The 27656-nt window shown below is 44.6% G+C and overlaps 1 protein-coding gene across 2 annotated transcripts in view; it reads right to left on the bottom strand.

The window, feature by feature from the left end:
* PGD (phosphogluconate dehydrogenase) overlaps positions 1-25224 on the bottom strand; it is a 32947-nt gene extending 7723 nt beyond the window's left edge. Inside the window, exons 1-8 of one of the 2 annotated variants that reach the window (XR_014962867.1) lie at positions 25054-25221; positions 22373-22448; positions 15545-15724; positions 10796-10861; positions 4645-4763; positions 2551-2617; positions 2177-2311; positions 1064-1253 (exon numbers count right to left, since the gene is read on the bottom strand). Coding sequence is in view for 1 of the 2 variants with exons in the window: in XM_085609830.1 (XP_085465956.1) it covers positions 1064-1253; positions 2177-2311; positions 2551-2617; positions 4645-4763; positions 10796-10861; positions 15545-15724; positions 22373-22448; positions 25054-25061 (841 nt within the window). In the remaining variant the exon portion in view is untranslated. Of the gene's footprint in view, positions 1-1063; positions 1254-2176; positions 2312-2550; positions 2618-4644; positions 4764-10795; positions 10862-15544; positions 15725-22372; positions 22449-25053 lie in introns of both variants that reach the window. The other variant, XM_085609830.1, reaches the window with a different exon arrangement.
* Positions 25225-27656: the final 2432 nt, after the last annotated feature.

The following is a 27656-nucleotide window of genomic DNA, read 5'->3' as shown; positions in this document are numbered from 1 at the left end:
TAACCCAGGGACCGAGCCTTTATGACCTGTGAAAGTCTGCTCAGAGACCAATTCAGAAAAGGTCTCGGGATCTAGTAATTAAACAGACACTTGGGAGAGCTCTGCTGAAGGACAGGAGCAGCGCAGATCTAGAAAGTAAAATGTTAAACCTGCATCGCCTGGAAAAATCTGTGCTCAGAAGCAGGCATAGTGTCGAAAGACTGAACCAAAAAGTCTGAGAGCTCTGCTCACATCTACTTTGGGGGAGGAGAATCAAGGGACTTCTCCTATAGCACCTGGGAATGGCCATAGAATACAAGAAATCAACCTTCAACATCTAGAATTCCAGTGATGGTGCAAACGTAGGCCTGTGGGATGGGAGGTGAGGGAGAGGGAGAAGGGGGGGGACGGGAGTCGGGTTGCAATACGGAATCTACATCACAAATGAACTCTGCAGACAGGCTGTGGGAGAGGCAGGCCTAAGAGTACAAGGGCAGAATATACAACACCTAAGGGGGCTCTTTACGCCCGGGGTCAGAACAGGAACTGAATCTGCAGGATCCAGGCCAACTCTGGGTCAAGGCAAATCTTGAGGATGAACCTACAACACATGGGAAAGACTTACAGATACAGTTGGAGTTCGAGAATGTCCGGGGGCCCAGAGCATAGAAATCCTGGGGTAGCTTTACTTGAGGCGATCAGTCCAGAGACCTAACCTGCAACACCAGGTCAAGCAAGCTATGTTCTGGAAAGGGTCCAGGGTCAAAGTAGGGCTTGAGGAAGGGAGACTTAACCTACAACACCAGGGAGAGCCCAACTCAGACCCAAGTCAAGGCAGGTCTAGAGACTCAATCTAAAACATACAGGAGACCAAAGGAAATACTAGACTATGGGCTCCGTTAAGACCACAATCAAATTCATAGAAGCTTCACAAAGCGGAGGATCTCTAGTGAGCCCTTGTGCTAACACCATGTTACATGACTGGAGGTCTGTGAAAGTCGACCTGCGATGACACTTGGGCCCACAATTGCCTACATCAAGAAATATTCGAAGACTGAGCATCGACGTAGGGGAGCACACTTACCAATCAATGTAACAGGAATGCCAAATTCCAAGGCAGAGATGGCGGTCCATTTGCCAGTGCCTTTCTGTCCAGCAGTGTCGCGGATTTTTGGCAGCAGGTATTTGCCGTCAGTGTCCTTGAATTTCAGGATATCAGCTGTGATCTCAATAAGGAAGGAGTCCAACTCTGTTTTGTTCCAATCTTCGAAAGCCTAGTAAAAGAATACAGGAATGAGTTGGCCTCAGCAATGTGAAAATAAGTAGGGTGATGGAAAAGTACTGCCTGTGAAGAAAGAATATGTGGGCACTGTGATATATAGGACGTGCTGGGGGTATCTCAAAAGAAAGACTTCCAAACAGATCATAATACCAATGGCTGCATAGAATGTAGATGAATAGGTTGGTTGTCATCATGATGAGACCGAACCTCCAAAAGATGGTTCATGCTCATTTGGGGCAATATGTGGCTGGAAATAAAACTAACTTACGGTGTCTTTTGGGATATTTCTGTAGTGTACGAGGTTGAACTGTTATACTTTGGAATGCTTGGCCTCCTTACACGAGTTTGGTATGAGTGCCAATGTGGAGAGCAAAGGAGCTGAAAATGCAGATACCCTGAGGGGACAAAAACAGTCACACACCCCCGGGACAAAGTGAGGAGATCTTGTTCCAAGTGAAGCGATGCCTCGTTAGAAGTAAAGTTATTGATAGAACCACAAGAATCCCCTCTCTTTCCTGGTAGCAAACTGCTAACAATATGGCTTGATGTATTGTAGGGCCCAGAAATACACATTACATGGCCTTCAAGTCTGCACTTCCCCCACATTCCATGTCATGGAAAAGCGACTCCAAGTGCCATCCTTTGACTGGTTACCTTGTTCACAAAACTCTGTCAATGCCAGGCTCTCGCTTTATCAGCTGGTACATAGTGGACGAATAAAGAGATGCGCAAGGGGGCCTCAATCTTAGTAATTCCCTCTGCCCTACTCCATGCCCAGCACATTCTTCATCAGCACACTCCTGGGTATGCTTTGACCCTCATCCATAGTTAACACATTCTTCAGCAGCTGTAAATTAAAGTGTGGTGGGTGGGGGGGGGGGGGGGGGTAGGGGGGGGAAGGAGGATTCCACTCACCTTTTCCATCTCGTCCTGATTCATGCCCAGCACGTCCTTCATCAGGTGGTAGGCCTCGCAGATGAGCTGCATGTCCCCGTACTCAATGCCATTGTGGACCATCTTCACAAAGTGCCCAGCCCCTTCTTCACCAACCTGTCAAGGGAGGGGATATGTCAGTGACCGCCTTAAGCGATGTTCACCAGCACCTGCCAATGCCCTCTACAAAACTATTATTAATGAACTAACATGAATAAAATCAAAGCATAGCAGCCAGCCACATATACTTTTCCTCCTCGAGAGCGACACAGGTCACATGCACAGAAAACACACACAACAAAAAACGCACACATAATGAAGACTGTAGACTTAACTAGCGGCCTCTTTCTACTCACCCAGTCGCAGCAAGGTTCACCCTCCACTTGAGCAGCTATTTTCTGGAAGATGGGCTTGATATGCGGCCTGTAGAGGGACAATGCGTGTAAATATTGAAGTACACCGACAGTGATTTTTGAGATCCAGTACTGAAACAGCAAGGGAAGCTGCAGGGGAGGATTGTGGTGTACTGACAGATGTCCATACCCATTTTATGTGCACCTACATTTAGAACACTTAAATTGCACCTAGCTATCTTAAGAGCAGCATACCCCACTCAATACACCTGTAGTTTAAACACCACAATAACTGCTACCACCACCACCACCACGCCACACACAGCAGCTTTATTTATTAGAGGACAAATGGGTAAATTCATGGGGCGAGATGAATCAACCCAGGGGATCTGGCTTGGTGCTTAGAGCCAAAAATAGGACTGTGGTTATTGAAAGAATTGTCATGTAAATAAGATAGCCTGTTTGGTTACCATATGAGTTTCATTTTAGTACATTTGATTATATTAGTGTATTGAGAGACATGTATTAACCTTGATGTCTAAATAAACTTAGACGCCTTCATACTAGAACTCCATCCCCCCAAATGCTGGGGTAGTACTGCCAAAGGTGAGGCAAGAGGCAATGGACTTCGTGGTTTGCACTGCATCAATGGCCAATAATACTTCATATGGAGTGACTGTCTTAACAATACACGAGTCAGGATTTAGTTTTTGTATAGTTCACTCTGAAATGACTGCTTCCATGTGCTTTCAAATCGGGAAGCAATGGGGAAAAAAAAAAAAAAACCCAATGAAGTAAGTACTTTGCCCAGGATAACACGCTTTGGCCAAATGGGGAAGCCAATGAGCCAGGATTCCACATTCAGAGATTAGGATTTTCAGACACTGAAAATATATTGGTATGTTTACTTTTACAGCACATTACAAGACTAGAAGGCCGCATCCAAGCACTTAAGGACTCGAGATGAAAAAATATAGCACCAGGAGAGTGTAATGGAAGGGGTAAATTGGGAAATGCTACTACATACTCTTTTATGGAAAATAACTTATTTAATACAAAATAATAAGTTAGAGCTTTAAAGACCTAGCAAAGTCTTGCAAAATGTAGCAGATGCAAAATCTTGTAGACAATTAAGAAATTGCTTGTAGATGCAATATAAGCAAAGTGACTACAAAAGAGTCTCAAAGGGGAGCAAACATACCCAGAACATGTAGAGCACAACATCAAGCTACAAGCTATAAAATACATCCGAATTGCTTTCTAAAACAAACCTATTTTAGGAGAAGCCCAACACCTCATTGAAGACAAATAAATCAGCAAAACCGCAAGGCCCGACGTTCACAAACAGCTAGCTTTCATGTGGCAAGCTTTCAACGGGACAATGCAACTCCAGACCACAGACCTTTCCTCTGGCTGGTTATCCACTTAGAGCAATTTCAAGAAATAAAATCTACATTGCAGGCTGGATGAATGCTGCTCAGAAAATTTAGTACGATGTTGCCTTTTTCAGGAGAGAATGGCCAGAACTTTGCAAAACTGGGCTCAGCTCTGAAATTTCCCGATAACTCAGAAGACATGGTTCAAGCAAGCCGAAGACGAAGCTTCTGCCCCGCGCTGGAGGTGATCTCATTGTGGCTTGTCCATCTATGCTATTCCTCAATGTACCATAACTCAAACCCCGACACCCCCAGCTCACATCCCCCGGTCCTGCACAGCCTGGCAAAGCTCCAGGGACTAACACATGCTGTCCCTTAGGGAATACACAACCACTCCCACTGAACAGGTCAACTCACACAGCAACCTCGTATCAGTCACTACACCCTTTGCAACTGCTTAGCCACCAAGCACAAAAGTCATCGCATGTTTACCTTCCTTACTGACACAGCCAATTCTACTCTTGAACACAACTGATCTTGATAAAATCGATGCCTGAAATTCAGCCCCAACTCTACAGCAAACCTACCCTCTGTGCCTCCATGCAGAACCAGCCAACCCTTCTCGCATTCACCACTTCTAACACTACGCTATTTACACCTTCCAAAAACACCTGCATAGATTGCCCCTAGTCGATCAATAGCTGCCCGCCCAAATACTCACCATGCTGCCTTGTCTCCTCCAGGCATAAGGGATGGACCATAGCGGGCACCATCTTCTCCTCCGCTCACTCCACTACCGACAAACAGGATCCCTTTCTCCTTTAAATCTTTACAGCGTCTCTGAAAGAAAGAAATTAAAAGCATTATGCATAGAAAGGGCTGTTTTCAGGCATGGTTTTTCACCAAGCTCTGCCTCGGATGCCCATAAAAGGTCTATTCCTTCAGACATTTCCACAATAGTTCTTTGCAAGACCTGTGCTACTGTGCCATCTCTTGGGGTGCTGGGACTGCCCATCCAGCAGGGATTTAGATTCCCATCAGACGCTTTCAAAGAATGGTTTGGCAGTCCACTCATGCAAGGTAATCAGTCTGTCATCCTATTTACACAGAATTATGAACCATTTTGTACGGAGTTTCTCCAATTCCGTACATAAAATGATGTAATCAAAGGCAGAGTCGCCAACTGGTCTAACACCAGGGCACCTTTAGAGAGTCATGCTTTTAGGAGAAAAATCCCATTAGGACTGGTTTCACTTTTTCCATTTACACACATGTACTTACAGGTTTCACAATACAGGGTTTTGCTGACTTACAAAAACAGGTCTGGAGGTCTAGTGAAGTTGTTCCTTAAGATCTGGAGTCAGCAGATTATACAGTGTTGCCATAGGAGAGAAAAGAATTGAGGGGGGAGTGTGGTCTTTAATCCAGTGTTAATACGCATGTTTAAAGGAAGAACGTGTTTTTTTTTTAAATAAACTTTAATGAAGACAACTTAATGTTTCGAAGTCTGCTGATTTACCCATGAGCAACTATTCATATCTACCTCATTTTTAACTTTCTAGAAAGCTTTACAAGTTCTCATTTATTTTGTTAATCTACTTCACCCGATGAAATGAGAGAAAGGAAGTGCTGACAGAAACTTTATCAAAGCAGCAGACGTGCACAGTAAGATGTTGCAATTTCTTTTACAGTCCACCCAAACAAAAGCGAACAAATTTGAGAATCCTGTTTCCACTAAAGGGCTGCAACCTCTGGTGATCCTACCACCCCACATTACAGACACAGGAAAAAGGTCTTCAAAATAATTTCAGTTCTCTCCCTCTTTTGCTGCACATTTATTTCAGTGATCCGTTGCCTTGAGTGCGCCTTAAGGTGCTCCAGTCCTACCAGTGAAGCACCCAAGCAGAGTTCCTGTTTTCAGACTAACATCAGCAGACATTCCCCTACAGACAAAAAGAATCCTCTCCGAAGACATGATATTCATTAAGCGCCTCAAGCAATGACTTCTAAAGAATACAAAACCTGTGTGTTGTGGTCAGGAAACTACCATCCAACCAGTCCATTGCATATTAATTTAGGAGGGTTGCTAATAAAGATCTTTTTACCTTTCAAAGAAGGGAACTGCACAGAGACACCGAAGCGGGACAAAAGATGCCACATTTACGTGAGAATTATTTGGTATTGGGCATGGTCAACAGGTTGACAATCCCTGTCAGTACTGGTCAGCGGGCCACCTATTCTCATGTCCCTGTGGCGTGGCCACACACCACTTTTTGGAGGCTAAATCTTCAGACACACGTCCGCTAGCATCTATTGGACAGAACACACCAAACTGCAAAACGTGGGGTCCTGTGATACCAGAAATAGCATCCAGTATGAAAGGTACAAGGAAGTGCTTCTGCCTTGGAACTCCACCAAACAGAACAAGGTAGCCAGGCCTTTGGTTCCACCTCTGGCAAAGAGGGAACCTGGACAATCTGCATCCACGGTTCAAGTACCAGTTAATTTGAAGCCTGCACTTCATCAAGACTCCTGCAAAAATCCAATCTCTGTTCCTTGTATGGGGCACCACAAGGGGTTGGAAAGCAAGGTTAAAAATAAAACTGGGACCAAAGCCAGTAGCAGAACCTGCTTCTGGAGTTAATTTTCTTGTTCAGAAACAAGGAAGGAGGAGAATGCACAGAGAAAATAGATGACCCTCTCTGAAGCAGTACCAGAAAATTCAGCTGTAGGTAAAAATAAACTAAAAATAAACTAAAAATTACATCTCTCTCTATTCCAGTATCAACAATTATAATCCGATTTGTGTATTCCCAGAGCCCACACCCATTTTAAAGGGACTTTATTAATGCTTTCAAATCCTGCCTCTGGTGTGCTGCCAATTTCTGGTCAATTATAGAGAGTAAAGCAGGACAGAATAATTAATATACTGTGCCATCTACCCTCAAGGACTTCGCAATCCTGTACCCTCAACTCCATCGTAAGACATACATACCTGGCAAATTGCTTTTCTGCCTGCATTACTTTGAATATTATAACTTGTACCACTTCTACCAGGCTCAAAACTTCTGGTCTCATTTAACCTACCCCTATTACTACTTTTGGTGCTAACTTTAGTACAACTGCGGGCTCTAGAGGGAATAGCAGGCATTTTCAAGGTTTGACCACAAGAATGAATTACATGGAGTTTACCCGCTTCCCAGGTCGGGCTGCTGTAGTGCATGTGGAAAGGCATAGTCTGCCTGGTTAATGGTGGTCTTAAGATGAGTGACCAGGTGTCAGAGCTGAGGCACTCATTACCAGACCTTTCGGTGGACTGCAGGGGGGGGGTTTCGAAGAGCCAACAATGCTAGCATCCTTAGAGACTACTTGTAAACTAGTAGTAAACTGAAAATGTGAGGGGCTCAGTTTTCTTATGTAATTGCCTTCCATGGAGCATCTGTTTCCTACCCAACACAAATGCCTTTGTATTGGCTTTGAAAGTCCTGCAAAAGATATAAAATCTGGTGCTTTTAAGGCCCCTTTCAAATTATACTCTACACCTCAGCAGAGGCAAACCCCGGTTCTGCCTGGCTTTAAAAACAAGCATTGGCATAGCCAAATAGGTCTCGCCTTTGGGACCTTATAAGTGGTTAGCCATGCAGCAGTAGATGTTGCACCAAGTATATTGTGCTGCATAACTAAATACTTATAAGGTCCCAAAAGCGAGACCTATTGCCTATGCCAATGCTTTTTTTCTCTAGACTTGGGTAGATGATTATTATATGTGCATCGCAATCCAGGTTACTAGGTCTTATGATGCGATTACCTTTATGTTACCCATAGCGGTGTTTCTAGGGTGAATGCTGGCGTGATTGTACAGTTGAGTTAGCTGCGCTTTGGTAACCACTGACTCTGGAGCCATGTGTGCGTGAGCGTGAGATGGCTCTGTTTAGGGTATGCTGTAGGAGTATGACTGTTCGCGGGTGAGATTGCAATGATTATGTATAGTGGTGGGGTCGTGTGGTACAGCAAGATGTGGGAAGCCAGATGCATGTCCAGGTATAGTATACCTGGAGGTAAGCAAAGGATTGAGACAATGTGTCGCAAGCCTTGAGTTGGATGGTATGTGCATTCAGAAAAGTTTGGCACAATTCCCTTGGGGATGTTACGCCAGTGTCGCAAATTTGTCGAGGGCTCCAATTTGCCGCCCTAGCCTGGGTGCTTGGAGCTGGGTTATTCCTGTATCAGGAACCCAACCAGCCTGCTGATAATGGAAGGATGGAGTGCACATGAACGGGCACACTGCAGAGACATATGTGCAATACACAGGCTGAAGATTTGGAACAGGCGGTCACCTCTGAAAGGCTGGTAGAGCGTGGGAACAAGCCACAAGCCAGTCAGGTTACTTACTGTTCCCTAGCCCAGGTATTCTTTGGGTAGAAGTAGTCACCTGGCAAGCTCTGACACTCCCCAGGCTAGCTGGCCTCTGGTGGTCAGTTGAGTGACTGTGGTGGTGATTAAAAACAAAGACCCAGCAGCAGACCAGGTGACTGCCCATACAGGTATTCCCCGAGCAAGTGCGAGTGTTCGTGTGGGTGGGGGTGAAGATGGGGTGGCATCCATTCCGCATTTTAGTTTAGTAGCCTGATTGCAATAACTGGGGGCACGTGGGGGCACGTCTAAAAATAAGTTAATTCAACCCTCCCCTCTAACATCATAGGCATCTGTAGGTCGGCGCCAACACAAGCCACCAAAAAAAAAAACACAAAGCTGGCATCTGAAACAGACAGCAAGCAGGTGGTGAGCAAGGAGCCGCCTACTGAACAAGTGATTAAAAGAGCGGTACTGAGAAGTGAACCATCAGCAACACACAGGAACCCAGGCAGGGGTATTTCTAGGACTAGAGCACTGCGCGGAAATGTAAATCCGCAACTTTGTCTCCACTCTGAAGTAATTTAGTCAGAGAGCGTCAGCAGAATTCACTCCTCCAATGACCTCATACTGTCCATTCACTCTGCTCTTTCGGCACCCCCTTCACTCACCAAGGCAACTAAAAACCATGCGAGTCTTCCTCACCAGACCACAGCGATTCTACAAACCATTCTAAACTTAAATAAAGTGAAGCCTACTAAACCTGGTTTGAAAACTTTTAATCTTTGTCTCATAGACAAAAACAATAAACAAGCAAACAGCCATGTTTAACAAGCACACGCGCCTCAAGTGTTATATATTCGAGTGGTGTGCAATGTGCACCCACCAGGACGAGAGAGGAAAGCCAGATGGCGCCTCTGCTAATCATTGTGCGCTTAACCGCATGCTCTATGCCAGACAAAAAGCTGTGGTCGGGCTTTTTAAAGCCCACTCACTAAATGTCTTGCCAGAGCAACGGATGCGTGGGCTCAGGTGAGACCTAAAAAAATGGGAGGGGGAGAAAAGAGGATGCCGAAGACAAATGCCAAACACATCTTATAGGACTGTAGATAGCATTCGCCGAGGTGTAAAGTACGTACACTAGGGCAATAAACAGAATAGGACTAGAAAGAAAGGTCAGAACCACCAGCAGCCTGTCGGATAGTTACAAATAAAAGGACACCTTTTCATATGCGCCCTCGCAGCTGCAAATACAAATACTAAGAACAAGTAGACCTCAGCTAAGTAATCTGCAAGACAGTAATGTGGCTGTTCCCAAGTTAATATGCATTTTGTTGGCATTAATTGTTTCAATAAATATTTTCTGTTCACAAATGTTAACAGAAAAAGTGACAAGAAATGTGTAACACAAAACCAGTGTATTTGTTCACAGAAATGAAGAAAAAAAAAAAAACCTTGTTCATGCAAGATAAAAACTCAAGGGAAGATGACAGTACTTGCTGTCTTACAAACTCATCAGTGGACTTTAGAAACATTTCAGAAACTGTTAAATACGGATATTCAAAATAATTGAATCCCATTGATGTGCATTTTCTGCCCATCTAATTTGTTATTTAACCAGTGTATGCTTAGACAAAATATAAACACGGTTGTATTACATTTCACTACTGGGTTCACAGTGGCGTGTTTAGTTTCCATATCCGTAGAAGTAGATTGCCCACTTCCTTGCCACATAAAGTAAATATTCCAAAAAAAACTGGTACTAAGGAAAATAGTATCCTACAGGTTTAGATGGCATACAAGACCAGGGGAGGAGGGGGGGGGGGGGGGGAAATATAAATTTCCCCTGCTTTAAGGTACCTTCAGGTTATAGGCGCTCACAATGAGATAGGAAGGTGTCGTAGCACACAATGCCACAGTCGACATTAGATGTAGAGTGCGCAGAAACTGCCTAGCCCAAATACCGAGCAGAATCATGGCGCTGGAGTTAATTGAACGATTGTCTCATGCGAGGCAGAGAGAGACACACAAGACAAAGCGAAGCAAGAGTCACAATAGCCCTCTTAAACCAGAGAACTGCACAAAGACTTCTCCACGACTGACCCATGGTAGATATGGTTAATAAGCAGTGTCAGCCACGCGACTCTCCGTCTGAGCACTAGGATTCTGCCCTCTGTTGCTTACAGTACCTTGTGCTTAAAAGGTTGGAAGAGTGCCTTCTGGGCTAGGTTGTGTGTATCTGAAGAAGTAGAAGGCCTCTCTCGTTAGGAGTGTTGTGCGTCCAGAGATGTTTGTGGAGTGCTGCAGTAGAAGGCCTTGAAGCCCAGGGCCAAATGTTTGACAACTGTTGATTACACGGTGGAGAGTCTGGAGCAGGCAGAGGTGTCGCTTCAGACCGTAGAATTAAAGGCAACAAAGAATCATTATATGGATGGTACCAAAGGGTGCATGTCCTTTTACAGGAGGATTTTAAGTAGGTCATTAATCTCTACGAAACCAGTGGTCATCTGTGCACTTACCGTACTGTCCCGATATTCTGAATTTCCCCCATCGATGATTATATCTCCAGGCTCAAGCAACGGGATCTGCGACAAGGGATTGGCAAGAGAGATTAGTGAAAAAGCAAGTAATTTTACAAAAGCTCAGTGACCGTTTAAAAAAGACGGTATTAGATAATTTAGTTTGTGGTTTCATAGAGCTGCAGAATGCTACCTTTAATGATCTTTGGAGAAGATCTCAGGCAGAACAAACAGCCATAAACAAAAAACAGCAGAGGAATCCACATAAAAGACAGTCCTGGGGTTGAGAAAGCATCCAAGAATCCTATAACAGCCAAAGGATCATCTATGGAGAGCGTATGAAGGGTTGGATTAGATCAGAAATTAGCTATGGAAAAAAGTATTATACACCAACAGCAGGGTGCAAGTAAGCAAACCAGACACTCCATTGAGATCGGGTGGGTGTTTGGGAGCTAGTTTCCTTCCAACCCAAGAAAAATGGGCGTATACAGTGCCAATTACAGAAAAAATAAATACAATTTATTGGGTCACAGCTTTCATCACTGAATCATGGCAGCCTATCCATCCCTAAAAGTCACTCTACCATGCTGCATACTTGTGAATGCTAGAAAGAGGATACGACCAGACTGGGTAAGAGTTGTAGTAGGTTAGTGAGCAGAGTAGGAGCATCAAGGAGGGTTCAGATGACCTCTACTATTACATTGATCACGGATAGGGACAGCAAACAAAATCAGCAGGACATGACCTCTAGTGTTGCAGGGCCTAGGGCTTCACACCGGGAATACAAACTAAGTACCCTTTGCAAGTGGAAACTCGCCGGCAAGCCAGTAGGTCTTAGAAAACAAATTCACATATGCGCCTCCTGCTTCAAACTGAGGTGGCACAAACATCACACTTGGTAGCAGCAATCTCTGGTGAGTAGCAAACTCTTATGGGGTCTCAATATATAAAAGGGAAACAATCAGTGATGCCTCGTGTGGTTGAAAACAAGTTTACAAGCAGAAAGTGTTCCAAACTATAAGCGATTTGGAGTGCCCTCTAGGGGAAGGGGATTCATTCCCCTGCCACACCACCCACATCCCTGAAAGTCTCTGCAAATAGCAGATAAACACAGCTTATCCCAGAGGACCAGCTTTCCTCTTGCTTACAAAATAATCAATATCCTCCCGCAGTTGTAGACCCACTGCAATGGCTTCGGAGCGTAAAGGGTGGCTGGAGACTTAAGTCTCGAGCACCGCAGCTTGATCCTAGAATGATCTTGTAAGCCTGTTTGTGTAATTCAATGAAGGGCTCTTTGCTCAAATTAGAGGAGGATAAGCCATAAGAGGTCACCATCTGTCTCCTAATTCAGAAGCAGGTGCAAAATTTAAAAGTGCAACTTGTGGAAACAGTTCAGGATCCGACATGACATACTACTTCAAAGGGGCCGTGTTTTGAGGTTGGGATAGATTAGCTTTGAGGTGTGGATTGCCTTTACTCTGACCTGCAGCCTTCACTGTCTCACCTGGGGACAGAATATAGCCAGTAGAACCAGGCCAGGAAGAGTGGTTCCTTACACGGACTGCAAGGTGTTGCATGTTAAAATGTAAGGTTTAGCTTCAGTGGGATAGACTTGATCCTATCCACTACCCATGAAAACAAGGAACCTATTCTTACATTTTGATACAGGAGTTTGGATTACCTTATTTATTTTTATAGGACATCTCAGAAGTCACCCCAGAATGACGTGTTGGTGGTCTTCCAGACAGGCTTGTAAAATTATATTTTATTGTAATTGCATTTATATAGCACTTACTTCCCCTGACGAGGCATCAAAGTGCTTTTTCGGCAAGTAGCACGCTACTCCGGAATCCATAAAGGATTAGTGTTGAATTAGTATAGTGAAATATGAAAGTAATTTGAGTGGTGGATAGGTTAGTCAGGTATTTGGATTCAGAAGGATAGAAGAGGGAAAAAGGTTTGTATTTATATAGTGCTTGTAACCCCTGATGGGGTGTTGAAGCACTTTTTGGCGAGTAGCATGCTACTCCGAAACCCATAAAGGATGAGTGGTGAATTAGTATAGTGAAATATGAAAGTAATTTGGAATGGTGGATATTAGTCAGCTATTTGGAGTGAGAAGGATAGCGGAGGGATAGAAGAGGGGAAAAGGCTTGCATTTATAGAAGGCTTGTTAACCCTGATGGGGTGTTGAAGCGCTTTTTTGGCAAGTAACACGCTACTCCAGAACCCATAAAGGATTAGTGTTGATCTTTAGTATAGTGAACTATGAAAGTAATTTGAGTGGTGGATATGTTATGACAAGTTGCTCTTACAAGTACATGAAAGACAAGTAGTTCCTTTCATCCAGGAAAGAGTGAGAAGGGGAGCTTTGACTGTGGGGCTGGGTAAGATGTAAATTCCATCTTCCGGCTCAGGAAGACAGAGTGAGCAACGCTCCTTCGGTGTCGGTGATAGGGAGCCAATGGCCTTCCAGGAGGTGTCAGATTAGCAGTTCTCCTCAGGGCCTCGCAGGGATAGAGAAGAACCATTACCTCGCCTTAAACGACAAAAGGCGAATCTTGTTTTGGTCTGCGTAAATGTAGACACCATTCTTCCACTAACCTTCACGGACATGTTAGGGTGAACTACTGTATAGTTTTGGGTGCAAAGGAAAAACATTGCTTGGATGTAGGGGGCACAAGCCACAATAATAGCTCATGCTTTGTGATACAAGGACAGGCAAGGGGGGGGGGGGGGTTTAAAGAGCAATTTGAGTCTTTAAGCTCAGCAGAGGAGCCTCTCCATGCCATTAGTTTGCTCAATTGTGAAAATATAAAAATAAGCCTTTTAGGGTGAACAAGCAATTCTCTAGACTATGGGCATTTGTTGCAATAGCAGGTCTTATTTCTTTATTTAAAAAAGGCTGCTGCCAAGTGTACGGAATCATTTTAATCTCCACAGTAATAGAACGGCATCAAACACATATGAATGTGTTTGATTATGTAGAATGGACTTCCCGACTAATTCTTGTCTAGTATTTTAGTGACTCACGCAACAAATAGTTTGTTCACTCGGCATACACTATATACTACAGTGACTTCTTTGGTGAAAAATTGACACTAGGCCGTTGTTGAATTAAATGGTCTTTTACATAAAGGGAATTTCAACAAGGAAAGAGTGGTAAATATAAGCTCTGAAGCCATTCTTTTGTAAACTTCCAAAGGGTGCCCGACTAATATTTTGAATGTTGCAAACTAATATTAGTGATTCGTGGGAGGGTGGATGGAGAGGAGGGGCACATACTTTAGCATATAACTTGCAGACTGCTGAACATGAACATCGTGGTTTGAATTCCAGCTTCACAGCTTGGTCAAATTGTAGAATCTTCAGCAAATCGCTTTATGTCCCTGTGCCAGAGACTGTTTTCCAATGTGTGCAGGAAAATTATTAATTAATATTAAGGCTTCCGGCTTAGAGTGACCCCAAGTGTGTCACACCTTGCTCACAATGACCTCCTCACCTCCCAAACTGCCATACGTATAGCGGATGCCTCTAGTTAAATGCACCAGTCTAAGGTGAAGCGCAAGTTCGTAGCTACTAGACACATCTGAATTCTAATCCAGTAGTCCAACATCTATACTAGGTCATCTTCTAAATGTGTTACGTACCCTGATGGGAGTTCAAATGAATCACTTCCTCCCCCCCCCCCCCCATAAAAGATCTCACGACATTGGATGAAGGAACAAAAGCGATAAACACATCCAAGTGTGATTTTGTAATCTGACAGAAGTCCAGATGGATTGAAAGTGAGAGCAGGAAAGGCGGGGGCGTGGGGGGAGAAGAGAGAAAATGGAAGAGCAGTAGAGTAAAGGAACGATTAGAAAATAGAGGCAGTGAGAGAACAGGCGTAGAAAGAAAAAGAAACCATATAAATGAAGAAAGAGCGAAAGAAGGGAAAAGGGAGTGAGGAAATACAGAAAATGGTAGGACAGGAAATAAAGGATAAAGTGATGGGTAGAGAGAGTAGGAATACAAATAAGGACATTGAAAGGACAGGATTAAGGTTAGCTTTAAGCACAGAAAAAGAAAGAATCAAAGAGGAAGAGATGGTTATAAGCTGGAAAGGGAAAAAAGGAGGAAGCTACATTGAGAGCAAAAGCTAGGCATCAGAGAAGACAGAAGGGGGCATGAAATGGCAGTAGAAAACCAAAATCAGCAATGGAATAAAGGCACTGGTTAGTTTCCAGATAGTTCAAGGGTTTGTAGGAGGTGAGCATCTCTTTGTGGTGTTGAGCACAAAGGCTACAATATCCCAGAGACCATGACCTCGTGATTGTGTACCAGCATATTTTGTTTTTTAGCTAGTTGTACAATAGCATGCGTCCTTTCACACTGTTACTATCTTGTCTCCGAGAGACTCCTGTGCACAAGCTAATCTAAAGACAGTCAGTCCAGAGAAAGCTTTGTACGGGAAACGGATTGAAATCATTTGGTATTCTGATGAAAAAGCTGCACGTCACTGCAGCACATCTTCGGCACCAAAACAGAAGCTTGATAAAGGCATGAAAGTGTAGAGGTTTAAATTGCATACAATAGGGTGTGGGTATTTATGAACACCAAAAAGTGGACTAAATTGATGTCCTGCATTATTTTTGCAATTAGTGGTAGTCGAGAGAAACAATCTTATCCAAGGGGTTGGACCACAGCGTGTCCATGTACATGTATGCATATAGCCTCTGACGGCACCCCCACCCCCTCTATCCTCACCAGACTGTTGATGAAGTCGTCGACGGCCTGGCCCGCTTTCACCAGCATCATGACCCGCCGGGGTTTCTTCAGCTTAGACACCATCTCCTCCAGGGAGTGAGCGCCAATCACTTTCGTGCCTTTCGCCTCATTGGCCAAGAAGCTATCCACCTTGGAGACTGTCCGGTTATAAGCACAGACCTAGAAAGAAAGGAAAGGTCAGGGTAAGAGCGAGTGATAAACCGCAGTGTGCACCGCTTACAGACTGTTTCAGGACGTAAATGGTACTATCACTATACATAGCGATTAGGATGCTGTAGAAAAACACTTGGAGGGCCCTTAAGGAGAAGAAACCAAAAAAAAATTATAATATCTACCCTTCAAGAATGGCCATAAAGAGCAAGCAGAGTCCTTCTTTAGGAAGTTAAGGAATTGTTTGAAGTGATTGTGCACATGTGGTTCTTACTCCGACTGGCACTGGGGCATAACAAAGTTCAAAAATCCGTTTATCCCAAAGCTGAAAGAGTTGGAGGGCTAGAGAGAGAACTAGGAAACATAGGTGTCCATGGATATTGTAAGGGGGGGGGGGGGGGTGAATGAGATAATTTAGCAGCAAAATAATGCAAGGAGTCGCTGCTCTACTCCAAAAATGCATGCTTACAACTAAAGAATGCAACTGTAGTCTAAGTGGTTAATTTCTTTTCTGGAGGTTTAGTGAGCCGCTCTTTGTTAGGTCATGCCAGGATTCCTGAACCTATTCCTCCAGGGTTGTTTAAGGGAATGCATGGCAATCTGCATATCCAGTCATTCATGCAGAATCCCTGGGGTCACTAACACAAGCAAGCCTCCAGCACAGGGAGGTCTCTACTGCCCATGCAAACAATGTCCTCCCCACTTCCTTCCACACAGAGCCACTACCATCTGCTCAATACTCCCACAATTAGTTCAGGGCCCCTGCACTTCTCTACGTAACAACAACGAGCATCAGCTACGCCACCCACTACGTGGAAATGAAGCCCCAAGAATCTTGATCGACACCAATAAGCCTCTTGCACATAGATTTTAAATACTATATTCACCTTTCCCCGTGAGCTGGAAGCAGGTGGGTGGGATTTAGTTTACAGAAACTGTCTACACAAGTCACTCATTCATTTGTTAACTGCATAGTGACAAATTCTGCACAGATCTTCTGGAGCTGGCAGACACAGGCAGCGAGATGCTCTTCAATATTAGGTATGCATATGTTTTTTTTAAAACAATGTCACTTGCTGCATTTGAATGTCCTCGCCACTCAGGAGTTAGCCAGACACCTTAACTTCAAATGATCACATTCTTCTCGTTCCCAGTGTAGTAATACTCAATTTCTCATGGTGTGTAAACGTGTCCGCCTATTGATTAGAGGCCAAATTAAAATCAATAATCTTTTATTTCAGCAGCATATTGCTGGAAGAAAGAGGGAGAGAAGAAATAAAAAAATAAAAAGCCCACTGTGGGGTGGGAAAAGGGAAACGTTTTGGCTTGCAATATAAGTGGCAAATCAGAAAGACAATGATAAGTAACTAGGAAAGATGACTGCTAAAAATCATAAAGCTATTGGCACTGCCTTTGAATATTTTGTTTACGAAAATAAAAAGTATGTGAAACAGGTTCGGGAAATGTAGACTAATCTTGAGAAAAACTAGAGGCAGCAAATGTGGTGAAGCTCTGCCACTTCCGCATGATGTAGTGGGTGGCAGCAAAATGTCCACACAACAGAGAATGAAGCTTGCCGCCCTAAAGCCCCTCTATGTACGTACATTACGACTGTTGGAAAAACAATACTCTGGTGAAAAAATCATCATGGTCACAAGGCCAAACCTAAAAATAAGATCTGGTATAGGACATTGAAAAGCAGCTCCGAAGTGGGTTGTTTTAAGAGTAGAGACCTTTCCCAGCCTTAAATTAACAAAAGAGATGGCCTAGACTTAGCCAATACTATGTCAGGGCTCACGTGAATCTGGCTGAAATTTTATTGTGCAAAGAAGGCAGGTGCAGGTCGCAAAGGATGTCATTTAAATGTTCAAAGGCCTTTAAAACCCTCCAACTGGTACAAACCGAATCCACCTCAGTACTTCTGGTCTGGTGGGAGGAAAAAAAAATAAAAAAAAAAATAAAAACAATTCAGCAAACCAAACTTGGTACTTTTCGGGCCAAACAGCTATCCATCACTAAAGTGAACTAACTGCCAGTATTTGCTTATATGTTAAAATGAAACCCAACTCTATCCAGCACACCACAAGGCATGGGCAGCAATGTTCTTGGTCCAGCCACCTAATCTAGCAGCCAAAAGTGTACGACAAAGATCACCTCCAAAGAGACTACCAAAACATCTGTTTATTGGAGACTTGTTCCCTGGCAATCCGTCCTACAACCTAGTCACGGAGAAAACAGGCTCTCTAGAATAATGGGACAGGTTGGTTGAAGTTGTGGCTCTAATGTTTAGGGCAGGAAACAAAATATGCCTTCACATATCTTGAAGAGTTCAACCTAAAAGGTTCTGATGGAAACATTGATATTCTCTTAGACAAGAGGAATAGACCGGACATCAGTTCTGAAGCCCAGAATAGGGAAACAAGCTTCCTCTAGCTTGAAGTAACTCCCACGCTCTTCCAGTCCTGCTGGGCCGCCACCTCTTAGCGATTCAGGACCAGGTCTGGGTGACACGGCTCTGGCTGCAGGTTCTGTAGGCCAGCTCATGCTGAATGCATGAAGAGCCAACATTACCTTGCACTGAGCACGTGGAGACAGGGAATGTTATTAGGCTGGTGGAATCTCTTTTACTGGATATATAGAAAACGAAAACAAACTGTAAGAGGTGTTTTTTGTATTCTGCTGAATGCTGTCATGGTCACGACAGAGAACAATACTGAGTCAATGACCTCCGAGAAGAAGGACCAAGGTAGTCAAGTGATCCATGTATCGGGGAGTTATGAATTCTAGTTTAAAAGACCTACACTACTGTATCCTTCTCAGTACAACCAGGATGTCATTTCAAGATGGACTTCCAGTTAACGCTAAGAAGAAGACCTTGAAGTGCTCTTAGTGAAATGTGGGCACTGAAGACTACAATTTGGAAGCCCAACAAAATACACCAGTTGGGATGTTTTTGGTAAAGAAAAAGGGTACCATAAATTAAGCTGTTATTTATTACGTTTGAAAACCAAGCTGAACATTTCAAACCTGATCACATTCAATTTTGCCACAAAACAAGCCCAGAGAATTGCTTCAATCAGAATATACGTAGCCACACCACGGGATTACTGCTCACACCCACACTCGATTTAGCAACAATTGAGACTGGAGTAATACTGGTTCCAGGTTGAGAAAAACAGGCTTTGTCAAGGGAGGCCTTGGAGCTCTGCTCTTTCGCCTATTTTTTTTTTCGTTTAGAAAGTGTGCCTCTAATGAAACATATTTAGATGTTCAACTTCCGTTTCATTAAGTATAGGAATTATGTGGAGATCATTTTCCATATGACTTCGGTAGCAGAAGTGGCTTCAAACAATCAAATGCTTTAGAACGTCCAGGCACCTTCTCAGATAATTAGTGCTACTTGTCCACAAAGTGGCCTCAAAGCCCTGGAGCAGGACAGGGCGCAGTCAGGTAGTTAATCAGACCCACCAGCGCTCGGCCGAAACCTCCTACCGTGGAATGGGAAGATCCAATAGCTCTCACACAGCAGAACACCGCATTTGAGGGGCACTCCTCCACGGGGCATTGGTCAAATGAAAGACTTTAGATCAGCAATGCACGACTCTGGGTAGGAAATCTGTAAGGTTCAGAACAGTCTTTGGCAGTGAAGAATTCAAAGCTGAAAGGCTCTGCCATGCCTTGATTTCTAAGGCAGGAAAGCCCAGCTGTCCATGTTGGAGATTTGGCACCATGTGACCTGAACTTCACAACCCCACAGGTTAGTCTGTTGATACTACATGTCTATGTTAGCCCCAAAAGAGAGTTCAAGTTTGAGGCACTGACCCATTACAAATTTGTAGAAAGGGACAGAACAAAATGTGTACAACTGATGAGTTAAGCTTTACCTAAAAAAAAACAAAAAAAAAAACAAACACAATCTAATGGCTGCATTCTGAACAAACACAAAGGCCTGAAACAACTGCTTGTGCGATGAAGTAACCGAAATGCAGGCTCACAAAGTAATCCAGGCACAAAGAGGGGTATGTGGGGTATAGCCTGGGCTCTCTATGTGAAGTTGTACCCACTCAGCCTGACCCATCACACAAAGGTAGGTCTTTTTTTTTTTATTCCATTTGTTCCAGGTTGCAAAGATCAAATCTTTTTCTCCGTGGAAGGGGAACGTTAACCTTTAACTTCCATTTAAAATTACCCAGTAATGCAAGAAGTTGTTATAGTGTGCTCATACTACACACAGCCAATAATGACACATATTAAACAAGTAATTTGATGAGTTACTTGAAGAGAGAAGCCTTCAGTGAGAGGGAGCTGGCAGAGTGCAGCTAACGGAGCAGCACGCCTCCAGTGGGAATCCACTGTCAAACCACAGAAGTTGCTTCTACCGAAGACAGATATGTGCTAATTACAGTATGGAATTACTAGTCCACATCACCAATGCCATAAAGCCACAGCAAAGCGCCATTGTCCTGTATTGATCACAGGCACGCTTGAATCAAACACCTGAGGCCCTCAGTAACAGAAGGTTAAAAGAATATATATTAAAAAAATATAGTCATTAACAAATGTTGTAAGCAGCTGAGCAAACCGAACAAAAAGACAACATACAAGGAATAAAGCACCCCCTGCTGTACATTAGAAGGCTATTATAAGTCACTGAGGAGTTCCATAACCATATAAAGGAATGAGGACAAAGGCAGAGTTCATTTATAGGGTTATGGACCTCTGAGGTGACTTGCAATATCCTTAACATCTACTCCAGAGGGTACTTTATCACACATAATACATCGTCACACCATCCCCTTTCTCACAAACCACTCAAAGCCTTGGTGCATAGCTCTTTCATATGAAAGAGTGAGCTGGTTTGCAAACATGAGAAATATGAATAAAACCTTTAGTGCAAAATTGAGCACACCAAAAACCTGTTAGATATTTGTTACAAACAGATATTAGAAACAAATTCAATGTCCAGTAAAAAGAAAGAAAAAAAGCTGCATTAGCTCAGAATATGAATAAACATGCAGAAAGATTAGAGATTCTCTCCAAAATAGTACAAAAAGAAGTCTTTCCTCTCTGCCTGTCATTCTAAGCTATTAAAATAGAGCAGAAGAAAAAAACGTTCTTTTTTGTTGTTGCTATAAACAGCTGCTTCAATTATGCTCGATGGCCTGGCCTCCCATTAGCCTCGGCTGCTGGCAGGCATTGACAGTAGTGGCTGGCACAGATCAGGGGTATAGAAGGGGAGGGAAAAAAAAAAAAAAAAAAAAAAAAAAAAAACCACAAACCTTCATCGCTGCTCTCTTAGTCTTTCCAGGAACAGAGCACCCAGGCTCCCCCGACCCATTCACAATGCTGCAATGCAGCATTGTGATTGGTTGGAGCGCTGTGGTTTGGTGCTCAGACTGGGGGTCTGGGCATGTTCTACACCCAGGCTGTAATGCAGCCTGGGTGGAGAAGATGTAAAGTGTTTGGCTGGCCCTAGATGGCCAGCCAAACGTTCATGCGCACTTAGAGTGGGAGAGGAGTGGTCTGCACTCCCTGTCAGCAGAGCAGACCCACAAAGCTGTTGCAACAAGGAAAAACGAAAATGATAATAACTTAAGCGTTATTATTTATACTGCTTAAAAGTAGCGGTGACGCTCCTCCACCTTAGCTAGGAGCTGCCACTGCATTTGACGTCAGAACCGGACAGAAAAGAAAAAAAAAAAAAAAAAAAAAAAAAAAAGTCGAGTTCTGATTTCTTTATCATCAGTGACCGGGTGCGTCATAAGTAGCCAATTATAAAGAAATTTGAGACTGCTGTTCTTACAGGGGTTATTGAATCGAAAGTAGTATAAAATGGAGGCCATCAGAGGTTAAAGGAACCTTTTTCTTTGAATGTGTGTGTTTGAACCAAAATTATGGGAGGCTCCATTTTGCACAGCTCAATCACCAAAAACTGCCAAAAAGAACCAGAGAAACTTCAAGCGCAAAGCTTGCGTTCTCACAGGGCCTGGAAGAAAGAGAGAGGAGAAATGTTCTAGAGAGACTACATGCTGGAGAGGATAGAAAGGAGTATAAATGATATCCTAGCACATGCTTATAGCGACACTAAAGTAGACCATGATCGCAACCTTACACCTACGACAAAGTAATCAAGGCACCAAGAAGGATTACCATGCCCCATAAAGTTACTCATATGCCTGGAGAAACGTTTAAAAAAAAAAAAAAAAGACAAATTATCCTTTTCCTGGATTGGCTCAGAAGGAAGCTCGAGTCGCATGTCACAGGAGAAAGAAAAGAACTGATATTAGAAGTATTTGTATCAAGCCGTCTTAAAGTGGTTTTGGATAACCATGCCCAGAAGACCCTTTGAGAGAATATCTTTCAAGATTATCTTGAGACAGTGCAAACAACAAAACAAGGTCTTGACATTTTTCAATGGCTCTTTAAATCTAAGAATCAGTGGGTTCTCCTCCACGGAGCATGCAGAAAGAAAAAAAAAAAAGTCCTGGTGTCTTCTTACTGTTACACAGACGTTCAAACTACACCAAGAGCAACCTCGGAAACATATTTAATAGACTAATAAAGGTACATTTAGCATTTCATATCTCTGCTAACACCCCAACCACGAATGTTCCCCTCTACCCCCGTCTATCACATTCCTACAATGTAATAACTCACCACAAAGCCATGATCATTCATGTTCAGTACCAGGTTCTGACCCATTACAGCCAGTCCGATGAGAGCGATGTCTGCTCTGTGGAAAGAAGAAAAGCGGGGTGAGATGGAGACATCAGAGCAGGGGTGGGTGGCATGACAGCAGAGAAAGGGGGGGGAAAAAATTACAGAATGAGGGAAAACATTCAAAGAGGAGTGGAGAACATCCATGTAAGGTCCCTCAGATACAGGGGGAGGCCATTAAAGGTTGTGAGGGATACCAGTGAAGGGAGTTGGGTGGGAGACCATCAGAAGGGATGGGTAGACCCCTGAATGAGGATAAAGAGACCATTAAGAAGGGACAACCCGAAGGAGAAGGCAAACAGAAGGGGAAGATAAAAATCAATGGCTATCAGGAGAACAGAGAGAAACAAGAGACCATCAGAGTGGAAATATGCAACATAGTAATACAGCTGGAGGATTCCATCAAAGAAGGAGAGATAGAGGATCGTCTGAGCAGAGACCACAAGACAAATTCCATCAAACGTGGAAGACACTTGCAAAAATTTTAAAATGGCAATACCATCAAGGCAGATTGAGGGATGCATAGACCATCCAAAGCGCAAGATTAGTGGGGCAGTACATTATAACAAAAGGCAGAGATACCTTCAGAAAAGAAAGAGAAGTGGTGGAGGTGTCAGGAGGTGCAAGAGAATATGAGAGGGGAGGTCATCGGGAGTATCAAAGATGGGCAGTTTATCAATCACCATACAAGGTGGGACGAAGTGAAGAGATTTACTAAATCAGGAAACTAACATAAGGGTAAAACGATACGTAACAAACACCACAATGGGCATAAAGATGGGTGCATCAGACAGCGAGACATGGTCTGTAATCTTATGAAAGAGGCCCTTCTATGGGATGATTGTCAACGAGATTTTTGCTTTTTATAACGTAAATAGAAAGCCAAGTAGACAAACATCAAAGCAGGGACCAACATAAAGGGGGTGGTTCCCAACATCAAACAGGTGGATAAAAGATCAACATCAAAGAGAGAGAACCAACAGCAAATAGGGATGGAGAATTCCTTAACATATAACTAAGGGTTGAATCGCGAACAATAAAGGAGATGGGAAACAAATATCAAAGGGGCAGGGATGTAGACCAGATGAAAATCAGAGGAAGGAGAACGGCATAAAGAGGCGGTTGGGGGGAAATCAGCATTAAAGGGAGAGTGAGGAGACCGGCATCAAAGAGAGAGAGACCGCCATTGAAATGGTGGTAGGGGATGAAACCAGCCTCAAAATGGGCAGGTTGAAGCCAGCATAAAAATGGGGGCCCTTATTAAACTGAGCAGACCTGCTTCACATGTAGGAGGGTGTGAGGTGAACAGCAAGGCTAGAACCGGCAGAGTAGGTGGAGAACCATCAGTGGGGCCATCAGTGGCACAGCAGAGATCTTCAGTACAAGTTAGACCACCATCAGACAAGACAAAACAGTCATTGGGCGGTAATCATTCAAGCATGAGTGGGGGGCGGAGGATCACCAGAGGTGGTGGGGGGGCGGGGGTCGTTTTGGGAAACAATCACAGGAGAGGAAGAGGAAAACCTTTCGGAGGCCATGGGTGGCGGAGAGCCTATCGGAAAGGATGGAGCCATCAAAGAGGGGGGGGGGGGGGAAGGAATGCCTTAGTTGAGAATAAGCCAACATGGGTGGGTTGTCACAATCGGATGCAGACCATTAGAGTGAGGCATGAGACATGCATTGACCATTGAGGGTTTGGCCACTTTAGGGGGCATATCAAAGGCGGAGGCCACTGGCAGTTGAAGGTAACATCAGGAAGGGTACGAGGGAGACCGTGAGATTGAGTGGAGGCTAGGAGCAAGGGGAGCATTGATGAGCAACACTGATAGAATGGTCAGGTGGCGATCAGTAATAGTTGAAACCATCAACGGAGAAGCTTTCAGAATGTAAGAGCTCATTTGGAAGGGGGGGGGGGGGGAGAGAAAAGTGGAAGATCCCATACAGAGGAATATGAGCATCGGGAGGTGGGGAGGGGTGACTGAGGGTGTAGGCTCTCAGGGGAACATGAGGGTTGTGCACTATCACCAGGAGAGATATTCTTCAAAGGAGAGAGAGAAACTCAAACATAAGCGAAACTTTCAAACGAGTGAACTGCCAGGGTTAGTATAAGAGGCAAGAAATGCAGCAAGACCATAAGAGTGGAAAGATGCGTTCACTAAGAGTGTAGAGCCAGGTCAGAGATAGATAAATTAGGTAGATAGACTGGGACTGCCACGGGAAGCGTCGCGGTCCAGGAGGTGCCAGATGGGAAAACACTGACCTGGTGGGGTGGGGGGGGGAGAGGAGAAGAGAGAGTAAAACCACCACAGGTGAGAGAGACGTGAGGAACGCGTCTGCAGTTTGCTACTATAATCACGATGCTTCTTTGTATCGCTTCTACTTAAAAATGTAGAGGGGTGTTCGTTTAGTCCTATGCATTTGAATGGACAGCTCGAGTTGGCCCAATTGCTTCGTTTATCCTCATTACTGCACAAGGGTCACCGTCAGATGACAGACTAAAACACCCGGGGGAGGAGACGGAGGTGTGCAAATATTAGAAGGGAAAAGAACATGGTGGTGAGACCAGGAGAGAGGGATCTCCGGGGTTAAATGGCGGTAGCTGAAAGAGTTCCTGCACTTACTGAGCCATGTTGCAGATTTGAGGTGGCTGTGATTTTGTTGTCCGGTGTTTCCTCTTCGGGCGCTCAGCTCCCTATGCTACTCTTCCTAGCCAGGCAGACTTGGCATTTAAGCTCCAGCACGCCAATCGCTGGGCGGCTACAGTCAGGCTACACTGTCTGTCCTCTGTCGGCGATTTGATTGGCGCGTGCGAGCCTCCTGTCAATCTATGCAGTCCTGATTGGTTTGGGAGGAGGATGTGCGGAGTAATATTTCACAACTGAAGTTGGCCATTGGGTAACTTTAGAAGGGTGGAGTTTCGGTAATTCAGAGCACAAATGAGGAGATGGTGTCGAACGTCGATGTCATCGATCTATGCTAGACGGTGGAGCCTGTTCCCTGTACTGGGCTGTGTGCCTCAGGACACAGCGAGACGTTCGGTCTTATTGTCAACTGCTTTAGTCTGAATGATAGATAGTGTTTCATAGACCGGAGAGTTTTCATTGAGTCACCATGATGCGTCATTTTCTTTAGAAAGATATAGGGAACTCGGCTCGTAGTAATGCATCCCAAACGGCAAATTCCCTAACATGCTCCGTGTTGAGTCGTTACTAGTACGTGCAAATCGCGCTTTAGGCACAGGGTAAGACAGTGAAAGAATTAGTGTCATTGTAAACCGAATTACTCCGGTGGCGTAACAAGGTTGCTACTTTCATATCCTTCTGTGTGGCGCAAGTCTCTGTTCGACGGGTAAGCACGCCCCATTGCGGAAGTGGGGCAGCTCTGCTAAGTCCTAGGCTTAGAGTAACGCATTTTTTTTTTAAAACGGTATCTGCATTTTCGCAATGCCAGAGATTGTCACAACTCGTGACACCTGGCTGACCCAGGCTGGTACAGCTGATCGAATAAAAGTTGGGCACTGAGCTGTGGCCTGCAGCGTCTCAACTCATTACTACCTGTCCCGCTCTGCCTCTTTGCACACCTGTAGTGCCTGCTCAGTATTGATTGATTCTGCACTAAGCAAGCAGGCCTCGCCTCCACCCTCTCTTTAGCAGTGGAGTAAAACGTTTTATAGCTATCACTTACAGAGAATTTACAGTGCTAAGAAGGCGAGGATTATGCATGCTTACTTTATTGCAAAACACAGCAGTAAAACAAAAAACTTAATTTCCCGTGAACTGCCCTATGACATCATCACCTTTATCCAACAATCTGAGTAGGGAAGGCTTATACTTCTTTCTGTACACCCCCCTCCCCCAGCCGCGGTGCGTCCATTGGGGCGTAGGGGCGTCGCCCCACCAGCCCTGCTGGACCCGCGGCTGCCAAAATAATTAAAATAAATCATGTAAAAATAAAAATAAATGTACGCCAAAATATGCGTGCTTAGCGCGATATTTATCCGGGCATCACCCGACTGATTCGGGACTCGGGAGTGCGCAGGGGGGGCGTTAGTTGTTTTCCTTCCCGGTTCCCGCATGTATGCTTCGGGCAGCAACTTGCCCGAGCATGCGCAATAAAGTCCCCAGGGCGTAGCTAGTAGGGGGGGGGGTGGTTATGCTGGCGGCACCCCGGCCTGGCAGCAAAAGGGCGACAGGGCGAGCAGTTGGTGTGCCCTACAAGCCAATCCCGGCGCTGCATGCAGCGCCAGGATTGGCCGGTCACCGCGCAGCACAGCAGGGGCAATCCATATTGGATGCCGAGCGTGGGTGGTTCAGCCGCCCTGCACAATGGCCAATCACTGTCTCTGACTTAATGTAGTCATGCAGTGATTGGCCATTTGCGGTGCGCGGCGCTGTTGGGTTCCGGTTCTGCCTGGTTAAAGCCTGGTAACGGTCGGGTTCACTCCTCGCCTGAGTCGCCTCGTGGATTGAAGTCCTTCGATTCTGCCAGCAAGCGAAGGTAAGTAAGTCACTGCTGCGGTCGGTCTGTTTAATAAGATGCGGTTTTGATATTTCTGGAAGCTCCCTGTAATCATGCTGCATTAGACTCGATTTATCTGCCGCCGTTCATTGTTGCTATTGATCGATTTTTAAATTAGATGAATGCAATCAGTAAATACCACCCAATCACGGCCTACAAACATACCGGAGATGAGACCATTTAGGGTAATCATTGATCCCTCATGATTTAAGGACGGTTTTGTTCATTTTCTCCGCGCTTTTCTCTCTTTATTTCGCCCGCTGCCTCTGTCCACGGGGTTTCATGGTCCAGGGGTCAGTTTTGGCTGTTGGCATATCAGTACTGCCCCTCCACTGTCCCCAGTTCACATTAATGTTCTTTTAGTGATCTAAAATATGTATCGAAGTGGGGGTTCCTCGCCTGTTTCTGACTTCAGCGAGGCCACCCATGTTCGACATTAGCTGCTGCCCCCTTAAATAGTAACCCCAGAGCGAAGCCACGCAGCTGTGGGGGGCACAACCTCTCCACAAACAGGTGACATTACACGCGCAGCGCTCTTTGACACTACAAACACACGCGCCCCCGTGACTCCTGGCGCACTCACGCTATGCTGTGATGACCCTGCGCAGTCCACCTCTCTCTCCTACCACACTTACGCGCGTCACCCCTCCACTATCCAACAAACCTATGACAAAATCCAACACCCTCGTGGTCAAAGCACCGTCTG

This window comes from Triturus cristatus, chromosome 1_2 (assembly GCF_964204655.1).
Source record: "Triturus cristatus chromosome 1_2, aTriCri1.1, whole genome shotgun sequence".
Lineage (NCBI taxonomy): Eukaryota > Metazoa > Chordata > Amphibia > Caudata > Salamandridae > Triturus > Triturus cristatus.
The sequence above is the reverse complement of the archived record's forward strand: the minus strand, read 5'-3'. Positions and strand labels throughout refer to the sequence as shown.